Source organism: Canis lupus, chromosome 31 (assembly GCF_048164855.1).
Source record: "Canis lupus baileyi chromosome 31, mCanLup2.hap1, whole genome shotgun sequence".
In the NCBI taxonomy this organism is placed as follows: Eukaryota; Metazoa; Chordata; class Mammalia; order Carnivora; family Canidae; genus Canis; species Canis lupus.
In genome coordinates, this window is record NC_132868.1 from 13,094,566 (window position 1) to 13,112,560 (window position 17,995).

General features: G+C 53.0%; 1 protein-coding gene across 1 annotated transcript; it reads right to left on the reverse strand.

The window, feature by feature from the left end:
- Positions 1–1,747: 1,747 nt before the first annotated feature.
- TRIP13 (thyroid hormone receptor interactor 13) lies at positions 1,748–17,987 on the reverse strand. The gene is made up of 13 exons (XM_072807413.1): positions 17,810–17,987; positions 16,846–17,011; positions 15,257–15,386; positions 14,255–14,310; positions 13,424–13,514; positions 12,075–12,147; positions 9,530–9,593; positions 8,685–8,771; positions 8,355–8,461; positions 6,611–6,764; positions 4,408–4,520; positions 3,202–3,271; positions 1,748–2,747 (listed from the first exon to the last, which is right to left on the reverse strand). The coding sequence occupies exons 1-13, from the start codon at positions 17,899–17,901 to the stop codon at positions 2,652–2,654; spliced, it is 1,299 nt and encodes a 432-aa protein (XP_072663514.1). The 5' UTR covers positions 17,902–17,987; the 3' UTR covers positions 1,748–2,651.
- Between the last annotated feature and the right edge of the window lie 8 nt (positions 17,988–17,995).

Below are 17,995 nucleotides of genomic sequence, written 5' to 3' on the forward strand. Positions count from 1 at the left end.
CCCCAAACCAGGGCTGAAGAGCACAGCTGGGGACCTGCCCAACCCCAGGATGCTGCGAGGGAGCTGGAGGGAAAGACAGGCCTGCAAGCCTTCGGGACTTCAGGTGCTTCCTTGGGACATGGGGTTGGATCCCTCAGCAAAGACCGGGGAATGAGCAACCCCTGGTGCAAAGGCCCTTGGAGGCCAGGTGGAGCCATGGCAGCCAAGGAGGGTGGGTGGGCACAGGGGGCTAGGGACCAGGCCTCGGTGCTTGAGGGCCCACATGGCCACAGCGCCACCTGCATCTCCTGGCTGCGCTTGAGATTGCGCCGAGTTCTCTACATCGGGTCCCGCCCATTGGGAGAGAGCAGGAGACCACCTGGGAACCCAGCCTCCAGCAGCACGTGGTAGAAGGGGGCAGGGGGCGCCCCTCCCATTCCTGTTCATTCGCTGCCTGGAACTTCTGGGACCACAACCCTGTGATGACCGTGGACATCCTCAGGCTTGGCTATGCGGTGGCCCCACTGGCCCTGGTGCCCACACCCCTTCGCCAGGCACAGCCTCGTGGCTACGGTGGTCTAGGGGGCCTCGGGTTGTGGCTCGTGCTCCCTGATTTGGAGGACTCAGAAGAGACCTTGCCTGTGTGGTGCTCATCTCCCCATGGATCAAGCTCACGGCCCCCAGGCAGCTGCGGCAGGGAGGCAGCGCTCTGGCCTGTTTCTCCAATGCGGAATGGGCTGCCCACCACAGGGACATGGTCCAGCTGCCCCTCAAGAACCTGCCCCCAGGGCAGGGAGCCCCTAGGAGCACCTAGCCGTGCCCAGCGACGAGCACGTGGGGAGTTGGGGCCACCACCCATGAAGTGCCCACAACAGCCTGTGCCAGGAAGGAGACTGGGCTTGTGTCCTCTGTCCGGGGGCCCAGTGTGGCCCCCTTCTTACACTTTGGCCCACCCGTCTCCAGCAGGCCCCTCAGGACAGCTGAGTGGGTGGGATTGGCCCCTACAGCTTCTTAAACTCACCTGTGAGCTAGGTCCTAAGGAAGCATGACAGGCTGAGAACACTTGTGTCCCCGCGGCCCCTGCTGGCTCCCAAGAGGTGGGAAGTCCGTACCTACACACGTCCCAAGGCACAAACACATGTGGACACACATGCCACATGGGGAGAAGAGAGGGCCTCTGCTGACCAGTTGGTCTGTCTACACCAGGGCCCTTGCTGAACCCTGGAAACCCCTCCTGTCCCACTGCATGGGGCAGTGTCACCCTCTAGTGGCCCACAGGCAGACGCATCAGATGCACCCAAGAGCGTCTGGAAACTACTTTCTGAGAAACGGGTCTTGGTCTGGTGGACCCTACCCCCCCTTAGATTTATCATCCTCTGCCTGTGGGGCTGGCCTCTAGGGCCCTGTGCCCACCTGGTCTGTCCCTCCGGGCCCTTCCTCCCCCTGCCACCTACCCCCCCCACACCCCCGTCTTTCTGCCCACCTGCACCAGCCCAGGGCCTTGGCCCCTTCCTTCCATCTGGGCACCCAGGTAGCAGGCATTTCAGTAGCAAACTGGCCAGATGAAGTTGTCTCAGGGTCCCTGATCCTGGAGCATGGTGCGCCCCTTTTCCTGACCCCCACTTCAGGGTCTCAAGGGAACCAGAGGGCCAGGCTCTGGTCTCCAGGCAGGAAGGCTCCAGGCTTTGAATCTGGTTCGTGGTGCCATTCCCACAAATGGGCACAGTCCCCTCCTACAACTCAAAGCATGGCACAGGTTCAAGGCTAATTATTCATGTGAATAATATTTTAATAAAATTCAGAGTGAGAAAAGTCTGGGGAAAAAGTTTTAGTACTTACAAAGTTCTGTAACAAAGAGTAACATGTTCCTCAGAGACGTATATAAAACACAAACAGAATTTTAACATCAGATAAGAGCAAAACCTGGCATTCCATGAGACACCCTGATTCTCAGCTACTTTACATTGTTCATGTGAATCTGCACTGGAGCCACGGGCAAGTGAGGGAAGGAACGACGCGACAGGCAGCACTACTGCACGACAGGCTGCACGACACCACCTGTTGCAGACGCCAAGGGGTGTGGCACCGGCCCCCAGACGCGGAGGCTGAACCTTTCCCTCAAACAGCACCAGCAGAGTATCGCGAAGAATGCTCTACCTGCAATTTTTGTCTCAAGTCTCAGGACACAGGAATAGGGTGTTCTTTATTCATGGGTCTGAAATGTTTGCGGTAAACAAAACAAGCTCGGGGCAGGAAGCAAAGGCTGCCTTCTGGCTTCAGTGAGGTGGGCATTTTTAATGCTATGATTACATTCTTCTTTAAGGAGGTAAGTTTTCTCTTTTGTTTCTTAAAACCTATGTTAACTGCCTTCTTCCAGCATTTGTCAGCATTTTGTGTCCAATCGACCAGACACAGAATGAAATGAGCACAAGACGGTTCTTTACAAGACAGAACTTAAGTGATCGTCTTTCAAAACAGTGAACACAACAGGCTGTTTGTCTTAAAAACACGTAAATAATAACACATGTCTGTGAACACTGCTCAGCCTTGTGGGCTTCTGGCCTGTACACCTGGGCCGAGTGTTGGGAGATTTCTGGGCAGTTGCTGCCGTGAGGAGTGACATCACTTCCGGTCGTGTTCACAATTAGAAATCCTGGGGCCAGGAGCCCAGATCAAATGCAAGATGAGAGCTTCTTCCTCTCTTCAAACTGCTTGTCCACTGCCAGAGACAGGGCCTGGAGGAAGCCCTCAATGGTGACGGTGGGGGCCTAGAAGGAGATACGGGCACGTGGGCTGTGCCTGCCCTCGCCAGGGCCACTAGCAGCTGCAGGGGCACAGCCACAGCATGGGGCAGGCAGGGGGACTCCACCGTGCTATTTTGCATGGGTGCTCCGAGTGGGGCAGGGAGGGCTGGGGAGGGCCAGGGTGGGCCAGGGAGAGTCAGAGAGGGCCAGGGAGGGCCAGGGAGGGTCAGCGAGGGTCAGGGAGGGCCAGTATGGCTCTCAGTGAGCCACGGACGTGTGTGAGTTGCCAGCACCCCCTGGTCACCACAGAGGCAGCGAGCCATAAGCCTCCTCTTGCCCAGGAGCCCATCTCTTAAAAATGGAGAGAAATCAGGTCGATGGTGTCCCATGCGATGCCCAGCGAGGCCCTGCCCTGCCACACAGAGCAGTGGCAGGGAAGGCAGAGAGCCAGAGGCAGGGACGGCCGCGGAAGACTCACCTGGATGTACAGCGCGTGAGCCAGAAAAGGGAGTTTTCTCAGGACGCGGCCACTGAGGCCCTCACTCTTCCTGTGGGCAGAACCAGGTTTGGGGAACAGGTTCAAGCCGGGTTCCCTCATCTCTGAACGTTGTCCCCCCACCAGTGGATCTCGAAGGGGGCTGGTCTCCCCCAGTCCCCAGCTATGGCCCAAGGCGGGACGACATGCCACCTGCCTTGGAGCGCGCACATGACACCATAGGCACCGCCAGCGGCACAGCCCCCAGGTACCAGGCTGCTCCGAGTCTAGTACTTTTGCACAAGTGTCTGAATGCCCCTCCCGGCCCCTTGTCAATCAGTTTAAATCTCTTCAACAGATTTACCCAAAAAACAATGTTCATCAGGCTATCCCTTTGTTCAAAACCTTCCACAAGCCTCATGGCTTCAGAAAGTTCATGCTCCCTGGGCAGAACGCGGCCTGGGGACTGTGGCTACCTCATCTCTGCAGCATGACCCAGCTAAGGTCCCCTTGCACACAGGGCACCTGGTCCCCTTGCACACAGGTCACCTCATCTCTGTAGCATGACCCAGCTGAGGTCCCCTTGCCACCCCATCTCTCTCCAGTTTATCACAGTTCTGTCCTTTGAGGCTCTGCTCCATCTCCCTGCCTTCCCTCCTCATGCCCTCAATCACCCAAGCCATCTGGGAGGCTGACAGCACTGTAGTCGTGGGCCCCCACACACGTGCGGCCCCCCCCCCCTCGAGGCTCAGTGCAGAGCACGTCCCTCCTGACAGCCAGGGCTCTGGGTGTGCTCTCTCCTTCCCCTCCCAAAGCACCAAGCACAGGACGCTGCAGTTCTTTACTCCGCTTGCTCAAACAGAAGCTTCCCATGTTTTCTTCTTGACAGTTTGTACACATTTTACAAATACCATTTTAGAAACCATTGAGATGTCGAGAGCCTTGATTTGAATGTCTACCTTTACAGACAGAAGCACCGTGCTGTTTCCAAGGTTTGAAAGCCGCCTGTGGGAGGGCAGCTGACACTCTGGCCCAGGAACCCGAGACCGCGGTGGTCAAGGGCCCTTGACACGTACAGGACAGAGGCCTCAGGATTCAACTCCCTGCCCCTGGACAGCAAACTGCCACCTCAGGCTGCTACAGCCAGCTACGCCCTGCCCATCACCACAACGGAGGCACTTTTCTTGGTGCAACGAAGTCAATTCATACCTTGAAATTTCACTCAGGAGAAGGCTCAACTTCGACACGTTGTTTTCAATGAAGCCAATCATCTCCAGCTCCCGGAGGGTCAGCAGCTGCTGGCGAGGGTATATGATCTGACACTGGAGACAGAGACAGGGCATTACGGCAGGCTCGGCAGGGCAGAGTGTGCCCTCCCTGTCAGCCACGGGGACGGCACCCAGGGAGCAGGCGACCACATGCCATCCCATGGCAGTGCGGGCGCAGCCACACCAGCTGCCGGCCGCTCCCCTCTTGCTCATATGCACACCCCCACTCCTTCCAAGACAGGGAAAACCACGCCTCAGGGAGCAGCAGCCCACCCTCTTCTGTGCCTTTGGTCAGGAGGTGTCTTGACTGCATTGTCATGGCAGGGAGGGATTTGGGGGGCCCAGGCCTGCCTGGTCCTGGCTTCAGTGCTACACCTTAGCCCAGGAGAGCAGAGCTGGCCCAGGAGCCAGGACCTGGCCTGAGCTGGCCTTTCTAGGACAGTCTCCATGCATAATTTTTATGATCAGACTGTTGTGTGGTCCAATGGTGCAGCCTGACCCTGGACTTGGGCCCCTGAATTCCCGCCCAGGCTAAACGCATCAGGGTGCCCAGTGACCACTGTGGAATGACTCCTCACGTGAACTCTTTTTGGAGGGTTGGTGAAGACTGTGGGTAAATTTAAGAAACATGGTTTGTGTTAGGAGTGTTTTCTTTCTTTCCTTTCTTTCCTTTCTTTCCCTCCCTTCCTTCCTTCCTTCCTTCCTCCCTTCCTTCCTTCTCTCTTTCTTTTCCTTCCTTCCTTCCTTCCTTCCATTTTTATTTATTTATTATTCATGAGAGACACAGAGACACAGGCAGAGACACAGGAAGAGAGAGAAGCAGCCTCCATACAGGGAGCCCGATGTGGGACTCCATCCCGGGACTCTAGGATCATACGCCCTAGGCCGAAGGCAGACGCTCAACCACTGAGCCACCCAGGCATTCCTTGTTCTCCTCTTTCTAAAGTGACAGTCCCTCAGGCCCCCTGCAGCCTTCCTGGGACGCCCCCCCCCCCCCCCGCGACACAGGCCATCCAGGCACACGAGAACTGCTGGCTCCTGACACAGTGGGCCAGTCTCAGGTGACAGCCTTCAGGAGCAGCCAAATCTGCACTAGGCCACCAGAATGTCTTCATTCCCTGTAAACCATCTAAAGAACCACCCCTGCCCCACATGCTCAGCTCCTAGAAAAGTCTATACGTTTGTCTAAGCCTTAGAGCATCTCCTGGATGCACAGCCTCCATGCCCTTGTGACTGCCAGCAGGATCTCACCATGCCGACTTCCCGACAGCGACACTTTCTGAAGTTTACCAAGGACCTCAAATCACAGCTCCATAGGGCACCTCCCTTTCTCTCTGCCACAGAAAAGGTGGGATGCACACACCACGACCAGTTCTCCCATGCCCACCATGGGTGACGTCATCGTTGCTGGGGGCATTGGGGCCCCAGCTCCGTGGTGCCAGGCGGGGTTCCTCCATGCGCCATGACCTCCGGTCAGGCTGACGTCCCCGAGCGCCGTGACCTCCGGTCAGGCTGACCTCCCTGAGCGCCGTGACCTCCGGTCAGGCTGACTTTCCTGAGCACCGTGACCTCCGGTCAGGCTGACCTCCCCAAGCGCCATGACCTCCGGTCAGGCTGACCTCCCCAAGCGCCGTGACCTCCGGTCAGGCTGACCTCCCCAAGCGCCATGACCTCTGGTCAGGCTGACCTCCCGTGCACTGTGACCTCTGGTCAGGCTGACATCCCTGAGCACCGTGACCTCCAGTCAGGCTGACCTCCCCGTATGCTGTGACCTCCAGTCAGGATCCCTGTGAACTGTGACCTCCAGTCAGGCTGACCTCCCCGTGGGCCATGACCTCTGATCAGGTTGACTTCCCCGAGCACCGTGACCTCCAGTCAGGCTGACCTCCCCGTGTGCTATGACCTCCAATCAGGATCCCTGTGAACTGTGACCTCTAGTCAGGCTGACTTAATGAATCAGTGGCCACAATTTCAAATATCAACTCAACCTGCAAGTCATATCTGCAGTTTTCAACCTAAGAGGGTTAACGTCATGATCAGATAACTAACTCCGTGTTGGAAGATCTATTCTGAGCTATGTTAGGGAACAAACAGAACAGAACACCAGAAATCCACTGCTAAAAGAATGAAAGGACAGCCAGTACCTTCATCAGTTCTTCCAAACAGGAGAGGTAGATTTTGAAAATGGCTGCTGCAGAGGGTGGCCCGATGTATTGCCTGATGTCAGCCCTGTCCACAAAGGCCACGTCAATCCTCTCCGTGATGTTAGAAGTAGTCAGAATCACCACGTTGCAGTGCCTGGAGGCAGAGGACGTGCCAGTCACCAGGTGCCTCCATGACTCCCTCACACCCCCTGCTCCTGGAGGTCCCAGTGTTCAGCCAGCGTTCCAGCAGGCTGCACTCCATGTCCCGACACCAGCCCATATGGCCTTCCGAGGCTCATGCCTGAGCACCTGCCGGACTCCGACTTCCACCAGGCTCTCTTGACGGCGACACAGGACACCAAGCAGATCCTCTACTCCTCTGCCTTCTGGAAAGTTCTCCTAGGTACCAGCGCGCCCCCCCCCCCCCAACCTTAACTGTCCTTCTCCTCCCTCAGCCACAGCGCGGCCCAGCTCTCACCTGTGTGCAGAGCCCTGACCACCCCATCAACCTGCCCAGTAACTGCTCTAAACACGTTCTCATGACCTCCACATGTCATGAAGCAGACTATTTATCCTAGGTACCAGCTCCTTCCCCTCTAGCTCTGAAGCTGCGCGAAAAGGCACCTTTGTCTAGTCTGCTCACTGATGTGGGCCAGCACAGAGCAGGTATAAGACAGTGGCGGAGGCTCGCGGGCGGTGGACGCCACAGGGTCCCCTGGGGCCAGAGGGCCAGCTTTAGCTGCTGGATGCATAACGCAGGGTGAGCAGGGGTGAACCAGTGAGGGTGGGGGCAGGGAGTGCTTGGATCCTAGGAGCCCAGGAGTCAGACCCACACGAAGGCTGGCTGGGAAGAGTCACCCCGAGGGACCTGAAGTAAAGGGGACAGGAAGGTGCACAAGACCGGACGCCCACGTGTCACCATCCCCTCTGGAGCCTACCCTACAAGGTCCCAGGGGCGTGGGGCCCCACCTATTGGCTCGAGTAGTGGTACCCCACAAGGCCATCCATGCCCTGGGAGCCCTGGATGTGGGGGTTTCAGTGCTGAATGAGTGCACCTGACCTGGCCCAAGAAGACCACAGGCCTCTGAAGGCTGAGCGACAGAAGAGGGTAGAAGGCCAGGCATGGGCTGCCCAGGCCGCCTGAAGAGAGGAGAGGCCAGCGGCAGAAACTGAGGTGGCCTGGAGAGTGGAGGCAGGAGAGGTTTGCTGGGGTCAGATGCTGTCGCCAACTCCTTGGAGAGCAATGGCCCTCAGGTGAAGGAGGCGGGGGTGGAAGCCAGATGGGGACAGGGCAGGAGGTACGGGTGGGCCCGTACCTCACACAAGTGGCCTCGCAGCCCACCCCAACAGCCGATAGCAGTATCTTAGGCAACCAGAGCCTCTCTGTGGTGAAACTTCCCCGAAGGCCTGGAGCAAAGAGCCCTTAGTACAGCTCAGTTCCTTGCAAGTCCACACGTAGCAAGCTGGCTCCTGAGTGCCACTCTGGAGGGCAGGGCCCCAACCCAGCTGTGACCACCTTTTACACTCAAGCTTCGCTTTATGTTTTTAGTAGTTTAGTACAAGTACTTAATTCCTAAGCTCTGCATGTAACAGATACACTACCTCACATGGGCGTAGACAGAACCAATACTCAGCAGCAGCAACCCCATCTCCATAAACAGGAGGCAGAGTTAAGACCTAGGGGTGTGCAGGCCCCTCACACTCTGCCTTGGCTCCTCATGTGCCGCCACCACATCACCATTACCTCTTAATCTGATCGATCTGGGTCAAGACGGCGTTGACCACGCGAATGGCATCTGAAGGCTCGGTGCCTGCTCTGCAAGCATTGCGGGCGGCCGTGAGGCTCTCCACCTGTGGGGACGGGACAAAAGGTTCCCCTGGGACGTTGCCCCAAGAACATCAACTGAGCAAGTGAGGAACAGGTGCATGCACGTGTAAGCTTGCCATGCTGGGAGCGCCCTGCGTAGGACGCCCAGGAGGAGCGGGCTGCGTGATTGCAATGCCGGATGGAGGCCAGGCTCAGCCAGTGCTTGGATTTGCATCAGTCCCAGGTGTGATGTCCAGACATGCTTACCTCATCAATCAGCACAAATACCAGGGCATCTTTGTCATCAATTAAGTCCTGAATCTTCTGGAACATCTTTGTTACCAGCTTGCCACTCTGGAACCGAAATGATCCTTCAGTGTTGACTTGCACTTTCGAATCCGTGGTCCCTACCCAGCTCGGTCGGAGCCAGGGGGCCCCACAAGCCCACTGTCTCCTGAGGGCCCCTTGGAGAAATCCCTAAATCCCAGAAGGTGGGGCCACATGGGAGAAGGCCGACCCACATGCCACCTTGTCCTGCTCCATGTGCCAGGGCAGCGAGTCTGGACCCACACTGGCTCAGCTCCGGGCCACTTGGCATGAGCGCCTCACACCTCAGTGCACTTCCTCCTTCTCTTTACACACCGTCCCCATGACCGGGAACAAGATGGGTCATGGATGCAAACATATAAGCTGGTGGGTGCACACCTTACAGGGGCTCCCCATACTGGCTCACCACCCCAGAGGGATCTTCTGACACAGGCACCTGCGTAGAGCTCTCCTGGGTGAGGGGCCCCTACAACATCACCCTGGCTGAGCCCCGAGGGCATGCTCAGCTGAGGATGTGACCCTTGCTAGAATGTGGGTCCCCTCCCTAAGCTGAGGATCTGCCCCACCCAAAGGTCTGGATGTGACCAGCAGAGGGTCCTCTCAAGTCTCACACTATTTCCAAGTTACTGCTTAGTTCCGGGACTTCTCTCTGACCCTTAAGTCAGCCCCACTGTCATGTGTTACCATTTCTAATGCTCCTGGTAAAGGAAGTTTGCCTACTACGTGGGACCTTTTCAACTACGTGGTCAGCAATCCTGAGAAGTAGAAGTGATGCCAATACTTACTTCTGAAAACCACTTAGAAAAGAGGCTGTGGCTGTTTATTTCAATTAGTTGGCCATACTGGTACCTGGGAAGATAAAACAAAGTTAAGACAATCGGTCTATAAATCATTCCTATGGCACCTCCAGTGGCAACCACTCCTTCTTTCACACTGCCCACTAACTGGTTATATCACCAGCTACCAACCAGGCTGGAAGTAATCATGAATCACCTCAAGATAATACTAACGAGGGCTCCAATAATTATGAAAACTTAATGACATACGGTCGGTGGTTCTGGTTGAAGCAAACAAAGTGTTTTGAATTGAATAACAGCTTCATTTGAATCAAAGCAAGAGTAAAATCTCCCTTACTTCTAACCTACTCACAGTTTACACCCCTAGTGTTATAAGAAGCCAAACAAAACATCATCAGAAGTTGTTTGCTGGAGCTGAATAAGCTTTCCTTCTTCTGTAAAACCAAAATGAGCGTGACAATCTGTTTCCTAACACAGAATCACTGCCTGAGCCCTGGGGTGCCCAGACGCTCCAAAGTGAATGTTCCACATACTGACTGTAATCTAGTAATCTCTTTGCACACTGGAGGTGGCCGAGACCTGCATGGGCTTAGTTCTAACTAAAATCAAACAGGGTGAGACTGAGGCAGAAGGGAAGCTAAGCCAGGTCCCCAGCACCTTGAAAGTCCACACGAGAAAAATAATCACTTCCAAATCACTTCTTTTCTGTTTACAAAAGAGGAAAGAGAGAAACAACCTAACGATATAAAGATGGCCTGAATGTTAATGTTTAATTCTAAAGCATTTTGATAAGAAAAGCAACAAAGGCTAAGGTTTATTCTTACAATTTATAAGCCACAAAATAAATGCATATTTCTAGATGGTTGTACAGATGTATTTATTAGTAACATCCTTAGTCTCTGGTGTTTTAGGAAACGGCCCCAAGAGATCTTGAAAACATGGGTGCATTTCAATAAGTCAAGATGAAAACCAAGTTGTTAAACATAGAATAAACAGTAGAAATAGAGCAATTTCCCTACATAAAAATACTTAAATCCTTTAAAAGAAATAAAATAGATTAAAGTACACCTCATAGGATTCCCTCTTCTAAAGTCATACTGGAGCAATAAGTATCAGATTAACTCTCCAAATTAATCAACCAGAGAACAAGAGACAAAACTGCAACAGCATATGTGAAGGGACTGGACAGCAGACATGAAGGACTGTTAACCCACACGGGACTGAGGGAGCCCAACAACTGCTCTGGCTCTCTGCCTGCAGCACCTTCCAACCACAACCCTGGAGGGGACCCAAGAAGTGCGCAGCCGCTGGGTGGACTTGGACACACAGGCCTGAGTTCCAGAAGCCTGAAGCAGCTGGGGTCTGCAGAGCAGAGTTGAAGAAGGGGCGCAGATAAGCAGGACTAAAACTCTAGGAATCATCACGGGGTCCTTCTGGGTCTTTTCTGAACACTAGAGTATGCTTCAAAGGGGAAATCCCATGAGGCTGGAGAGCCGAGAGCCACACAGTTCCAGGCATTCGCAGCTGGGACGTTCACGTTCCCAATGGCCCCAGTGGACAGTACCTGCTATCACTCAGGGTGCCAGGCTGAGACCCCGGAAGGGCCTCGGTTCAACATTCGGTCTAGAGCTCTCTCCAACAAAGCTTAAAAACAAACCTTAAGAGGATCACACCAAATCACAAGTAACTGAAATACTCGCTAGAACAAAACCCAACAAAAACAATGCTTGCCTTTAATCAAAACTTACCCTATAGGACAAGAAGCAGAAATTGACCCCAAAGCAAGAGAAACAACCGTCAATCAAGAGACTCAGAACTGACAACAACGATGGAATTAGTAGAGAATGAAGTCAAAATGCCAGTGCTTGAGCATTTTAGCAAGAGCACAATGAGAGACCTGAGAGGCATAAAAGGAACCAAGCAGAGCCTCCAGAAAAGAAAAACACCATCAGAAATGAAGATGTCACTGTATGGAATTAAAAGCAGATTAGATATTTTAGAAAATGACCCAAAATGGAACACATAAAATTCTAAAAGCCCATTAAGACAAAATAGCACCTAAGTGGCCATGGGACAATATTAGGCGATTGAACGTGTGAATAAATGGGTTCCTAGAAAATGGGGGGTAGTTGAAAAAACGAGCACAGGGTGCCTAAGCACAACGATGGAGAAACAGACCCACTCTGAGAGGCTGGCCACTCCTCTCCCAGGTGACAGAGCAGTGCTGTCAGCAAGAGCAGTATGCATCCCAAGCTGCCGCTGAGTTCCATCCCTGAGAGCAGACACCGTGTCCTGACGTGTATGGGACAGTCACCAGAAAGACCACATACTTGAAGTAAAGCCAGCACCATCAATTTAAAATGACTGAGAAGGGTCTCAGGGCACTGCTGAGTACAGAGGCATTAGTTAACCTGCCTGAAAGAGAGGGATTTCGTGTGGGTCAAGGGACATCAATGAAAAAATAAAAACCCCTCTGTGCCACAGAGAAACAGGCAATCTTGTCCAGCTCTCCGTTCTCGAATTACCACGTTACCTGCTTGAAAGCCTAATGGTCAGTTTCTGGGCTAATGCTTTACACAGGGATGTTTTTCCAGTTCCCGGAGGACCTGCAACAAAACCCAAGCAAATGTTAAGTCAGCTCTGCAACAGGTTTCTTGAAATAACAGTAGTTGCATTACCCGCAGCAGACAAAATGGGGAGCAGCGCTCAATGCTACGAATGCTATCACCCCAAGTACTGCTCGCTGACTCACAAAGAAGTCTGCCAGCAGGGTGAATGTCACAAAATGTCAACAACAGGCTTCACGAGTCTTTTCCATTTCTTCCTAGTTTGAACTCAGCTTGTGTCTCTGGTCTTAGCTTCCAAGACCCCAACACCACACTGCTTCCTGGCACGTGGGTCTCCTCAGCATCCCAAGCAAGCACTACATTTCCTGGTCGCTGTCTTCACTGACACCATCCTTGTCCCGGTCCTCTATAAAATCCGCTCACTGAGGCACCTTGCGAAAGGTCAAGTGTATCTCGTGGCAATCATTTCACTGAGGCCCACACTCAACCACAACCATGGCCAGGCAAGGGCCCCCCCATTCCCACAGCTTCTTCCCTATGTGCCACTTAGCATGGGGCCTTCTACCAATGTAGAAGAACAAATGCATCTGTCAGGTAACGCAGAGACATTCAACTCTGATTTTCTGCACACGGTCTTGATAATTAAAAAACAAAACAAAATAAAAACACATAATTCTAAAGAGAAAATGAGCTCTTTCACTAATTAGAATACCTGTGGATCACCAACTCAGAACTAGTAGGACTGAGAATAGCACTAGTAGTGCTGAGAATATCTGCTGCTTAAGACACTTTAAGATGGCACAGCAGCCTATAACCTTAACTGGTGGAAGAAGCTAATTACTTTGCACCCCACCTCACTATCATTTGAGTATTCTCTGGATTCCTTTCAAACTACTGACATCAAGAAAAAACCCAGTGTCTTCCTCAGAGAAGATTCAGACAGAATTTCAGTAAAGTATGGTTGTTGTGGTTTACGGTCACAAAGTGAAGCTCTAAGGATACTGCAAAGAAACACAAGGCAACTTCTACCCTAAGGTTCGTATGATCACTTGGGGGAATTAGGCAGTTATTTGAAAAGTTTGATAATAACATAGGAAAGTCCCAAGGCAGTGGGTGGCCACCAAGTGAAGGGTCAAGTAGCAGATGCCCCGAGTAATGTGAGCTAGATTGGCTCCTCAGGGAAGGTACATTCTAGGACAACTCTGGCTGCATCAAAAAACAGAATGGTAAATCCTCAAAGAAGTCAATGGGACAAATAAAAAAGCCCGATTTCACAGTTTATCTTGTTATATAAGTGACACCCCACACGCTTTACCGTGCAGCAGCACTACCCGGTTCCAGGCAATGAGATTGCTGTCGACATTCTTGTCTGAGAACAGTAAAGTTGTCATCACGTAGTCGAGGAGCTGAGTGAAGAAAGGTAAAATGCAGTCAAAGCTGCAGACAGGGTAGAGAATTCCCACCAGAGGTGCTGCTAGAGCTCATGCCCAAGGAGGGCAGATGGGCACCCGGCCACCCCTCAGAGGCTGCCAGCACCACTGCATGCAGATGCCTCACAGGCTCTCGGTTTAGAAGAAACTCAAAACAGGAGGATAGGCTGGCTGCTACTATTGTAAGCACAAAGGACAAATGCGAAGGTCACTTTGACTAAAAATGATGATACAGAATGACGAGATTTATCAAGTGATGAGTAAGCTCCCACCTCGGGGACAACAGAGCAGTGGGTAAGCCACAGCATGTGTGCTCAGGACACTAGCCAGGACTCTGTGTCTGGGGGGCTGGGCCTCCAGTGTCCCCCACAGCCTACAGAAGGACTCCTCCCCTTGAAGGGGGCTCAGAGGAGCTGGTGCTCACTTGGGCCTGCCCACCTGCTCTGTCTGCCCCCAGCCCTGCCTTCCCAGTCCCTGTGGGTTCTTAAGAGCACCATCAATGAAAGCTGTCTTCATATTGGGCACCTTCCCCTTTCTCCCCGAGACTGACTCTGCTGGGGGACAACCCAAGGACAGATACGCAGGACATGGGCTGTAGGGGGACCTAAGTTCCCAAAGCCTATTGGAGTCAAGGGGTTACAAGATGTTGAAGAGCAATACAATGTTGATCCCACTTTAAACAACCGGCCTTCTTGGAAAATAGCACAGCAACTTACATGAGATTTGACTTCCACATCATATACCAGGCTGTCCCAAAGCCCATGGAATTCAGCTGGGAGAGAATAAAACAAAAACCTAATTTTAGGAAAGGAGGCATTACACTGACCTATGAGGTCTGCTCTGAGCCACGGATGCTCTCCATGTCTCCATGTGTGGCTGGCTGAGATTCTTACTATAAGAAAGTTAAACTTTTGAACTTTTCTTAAAATTTCAATTCTTCTTAAAACTGAAGTTGTTGCTTTTTTTTTTTTTTAAAGGTTTTATTTATTTATTCATGAGAGACACACACAGAGAGAGGCAGAGACACAGGCAGAAGAAGTAGGCTCCATGCAGGGAGCCCGATGTGGGACTCCATCCCGGGTCTCTAGGATCACACCCTGGGTTGAAGGCGGCGCTAAACCGCTGAGCCACCTGGGCTGCCCAAAACTAAAGATGTTAAATAACTGCCAGTCACGTAACTTTTGACAGATAATTCAATAAAATAGTTATTTTCTTGTCATGTTACCACACACAATTGTCTTTTGTGGACCTGCACTCTGCCAGGAGCGCAGACCCTGGCCCATGACCACTCTCCCTGCTAGCCAGCACAGGGGCAGGGCAGCGGCCGGTCTAGTCCAGCTGTTAGGACTTCAGACATAAACTCCAAGGAGGGAATTAACCCCAGGACTCCACCTGCTAGAACTATGGCAAAGTCCACAGAGAAGCACAGAGAAGGCAGGAGCAAAGAGTGGCTCAGCAGGTGACCAACTGGGCAGAAAAGGAACACCTCCAGATTCTCAATCCACACCAGCTCAGAGGGACCTGCCTGAGGGGATACAGTTTCACAGTGGAGACCTCTCCTCTCCTCTATGTGACATGTTTTCCATCTTTAAGAAATAAAACATCCCAAAAGCCTAGGGATGAATACAGTCCCCTCAGCTAACAACTTGGGAGAGTCACATGCCGGCATCTGATGTTGTGTCCCTGGGTGTGGCCCGCCCACCATCACTGTCCCGCACCTGCAGGCAGGACCCAGTGACTTGCCGCAGTGATGTTCTCGGTTTCCTCCTCTAGAGTCTCGCTGCTGGGGCCACCCTCATTCAGCTGGAAGACGTGCAGTGCAATTGTGCAAGCACCCAGATCAATGGGCTGTGGTGAGAAAAGAGATCAAATAAATCCATGCAAACTGAAAATAACTCACTTCCTAATTCTACTCATCAAAATTAGATGGTAATTTCCAAAAACAAAGATCAAACGTGCAGAATATCAAAAAACAGTTTTTAGATCAGGAAGAGAAGCTTTTATGTTCAAATTTAGGATTACCTAATTTTAAATTGTTTCTCCCCGCCCCTTTTGTTCAAGAAAGCCCTTAATTATTCTTTGTAATCATGAAAGTTTCACATAAACCTGAAAATAGGTGGAAAAATACAAAAAACACAGAATGAAGAATGCCAAAGGCCTCCACATCCGCCTCACCCATGCTCTGGTCTATGACACAGCCACACGTATTTGACCAAAATACATCTGACTGCAGATTTCTAAGTGTGCCTTTCCCCCTCGGTAGAGCTTGGAAACATTTCTGTCAGTAGACGGGAATCTGACCAGTGCTTTTTCCTAGCAATTCCACATTGGGTGTGGATGTATCATTTGCCTAGCCAACCTCTGACTGATGAACAATTATTTCAAATAGAACTATTCTTAACAACATATATAAGTCGTTCACGTATCTCTACAAAACCACGCACTTGTCATCAAGACAATTCCTCTAGCTGAACCTGCAGGGTCAAAGATGAGAACATTAACATGGTTACTAGCTCCAGTTAGGCTGTTAAGCTGTCCTTCCTCCACACTGTGGAAAGCTCATCAGGTTCCTTCTGGCTAGCCAAAATCTAGGATGACGGATAAAACTGACATAGCCACAAACGTTAGTCCCAGCATACAGATGGGGAGGTCCACCTTGCAAGCAAAATCTCAGTGCCAGGCCAATCCTACAAACTGATTCTTTACGAGACGTGAACCACACAAACATAGGTGCTGCATCTTCCCATCTTTGGGTTGTCTTCATAGTGACAGAAAGGCCCCACAGCATCTACCCTCTCATGCAAAGATGGAGAGTGAGTAGTCCACACTGGACTAAATGAGGACCTTCTAGAAGGAAAGCCCACTTCCTCTCTGCAGCCCCCACGCCTCCTATGGTCCTGTGCCCAGTGAGCACACCAGACCCCCACTGATCACAAGAACAGGGAGTGGGCCGGGGCGGGGGTCTCATCAGCACAGCCCACCACCCCACTGTGCGGCATCCAAAGAGGAAGGCCACATCCACTTCAGTACCTGGCTCTTTACAGAGCCGTGCTCCTCTTAAAAGCCAACAGATAAACCTGCCAGTTTCTGACAACACATCACCAAAGAAGCAAGCAAATATTTGTGATACTTTGTTGGTTTTTTTTTCCTTTTTAAAAGTAAATTCTACATCTAATGTGGAGCCTGAACTGCTGAACCTAAGGCCAAGGTTACATGCTCCCCAGACTGAGCCAGCCAGGTGCCCTTGTGATGCTGACTCTATATTCAGCTGGGGATGAGGGATTCCTCTTCATGGTGAACCAATTACCTGTGGGTCTTTCACCTTTAACTCTGTGTCGACAATAGACACTGACTGCACGTTTCTGGCCAGAAAAGGATCATCGAACTCATTCCACTTGTAGTCCCCAAACACAATATTATGCCTGTTGAGTAGCTTTCTTACACTCAGCTTAATGTCTTCTTTTTTTGCAGTGCTGGGAAAACAAAGGAGACAGGAGGATAAGGGCTCAGCTTACTAGACTGTGAGAGTAAGCCTGCAAGTGAGGCCACTGCAGATGGCACAGCTCTTGCCTACGGATCCACCTGCACCTGACTTGCAGCTACAGGGAGTGCTTGGAGGATGATCCAGGACCTGTATGCTCTCCTTCAGAGAAAGGGGTGGCAGCAGTGCTTTCTGCTATACCAGTGGCCCGGAGAGTGGGTCAGCACACCCACAGTGCTAGGGACCAGGCTGGGAAGGTGGGTCAGCAGGTCCAGGTGCTGGGGACCCGGCCGAGAGAGTGGGTCAGCACATCCAGGTGCTGGAGACCAGGCGGGGAGGGTGGGTCAGCACGTCCGGGTGCTGGGGACCAGGCAGTGCACAGCCAGTGCTCAGGAAGGGCCGGCTCTGACCGCTACAGTGAAAGAGCAAACCTCCCAGCGCGTCGGGAAGCCTTTTGCCAGGAGCCCCGGGGGTGTGGTTCATTGGAGAGAAGCCCAGCTTGCAGCGAATCTCAGGACCCTTGGGGACCCCGGCTGGCCCTGGGACCCAGATCCCCCCGCTCTGCGACCCTCGGAGCCCGGGAGCGTCCCAGGGGGCGCAAGCAGCTCGGGAAGGGCGGCTCCTGCTCCCAGGCCCAGACCCATCTCCCGGGGCAGGCCCCGCGCTCCCTCCGGAGCCGCAGCCCGTCCTCTCTCGCGCCGTGCGAGCGCCCGCACGAGTCAGGGCCGGGGTCCGGGTCCGGATCCGGGTCCGGGTCCCGGGTCGGGGCCGGGGTCGGGCTGGGGCTCACCTGCAGCTGCGCTGGTGCACCTCCACATGCACGGTCGGCGCCTCGGCCACGCAAGGCAGCGCCTGCTTCAGGTCGCCCACCGCCTCGTCCATGGCGCCGCCGCCCTGAGCAGCGGGGGCCCGGCCGGAGCGTGGCCGTCGCCGCCTCGCGCCCTGCAGCGCCACCGCCACCAGCACCCCCGCCGCC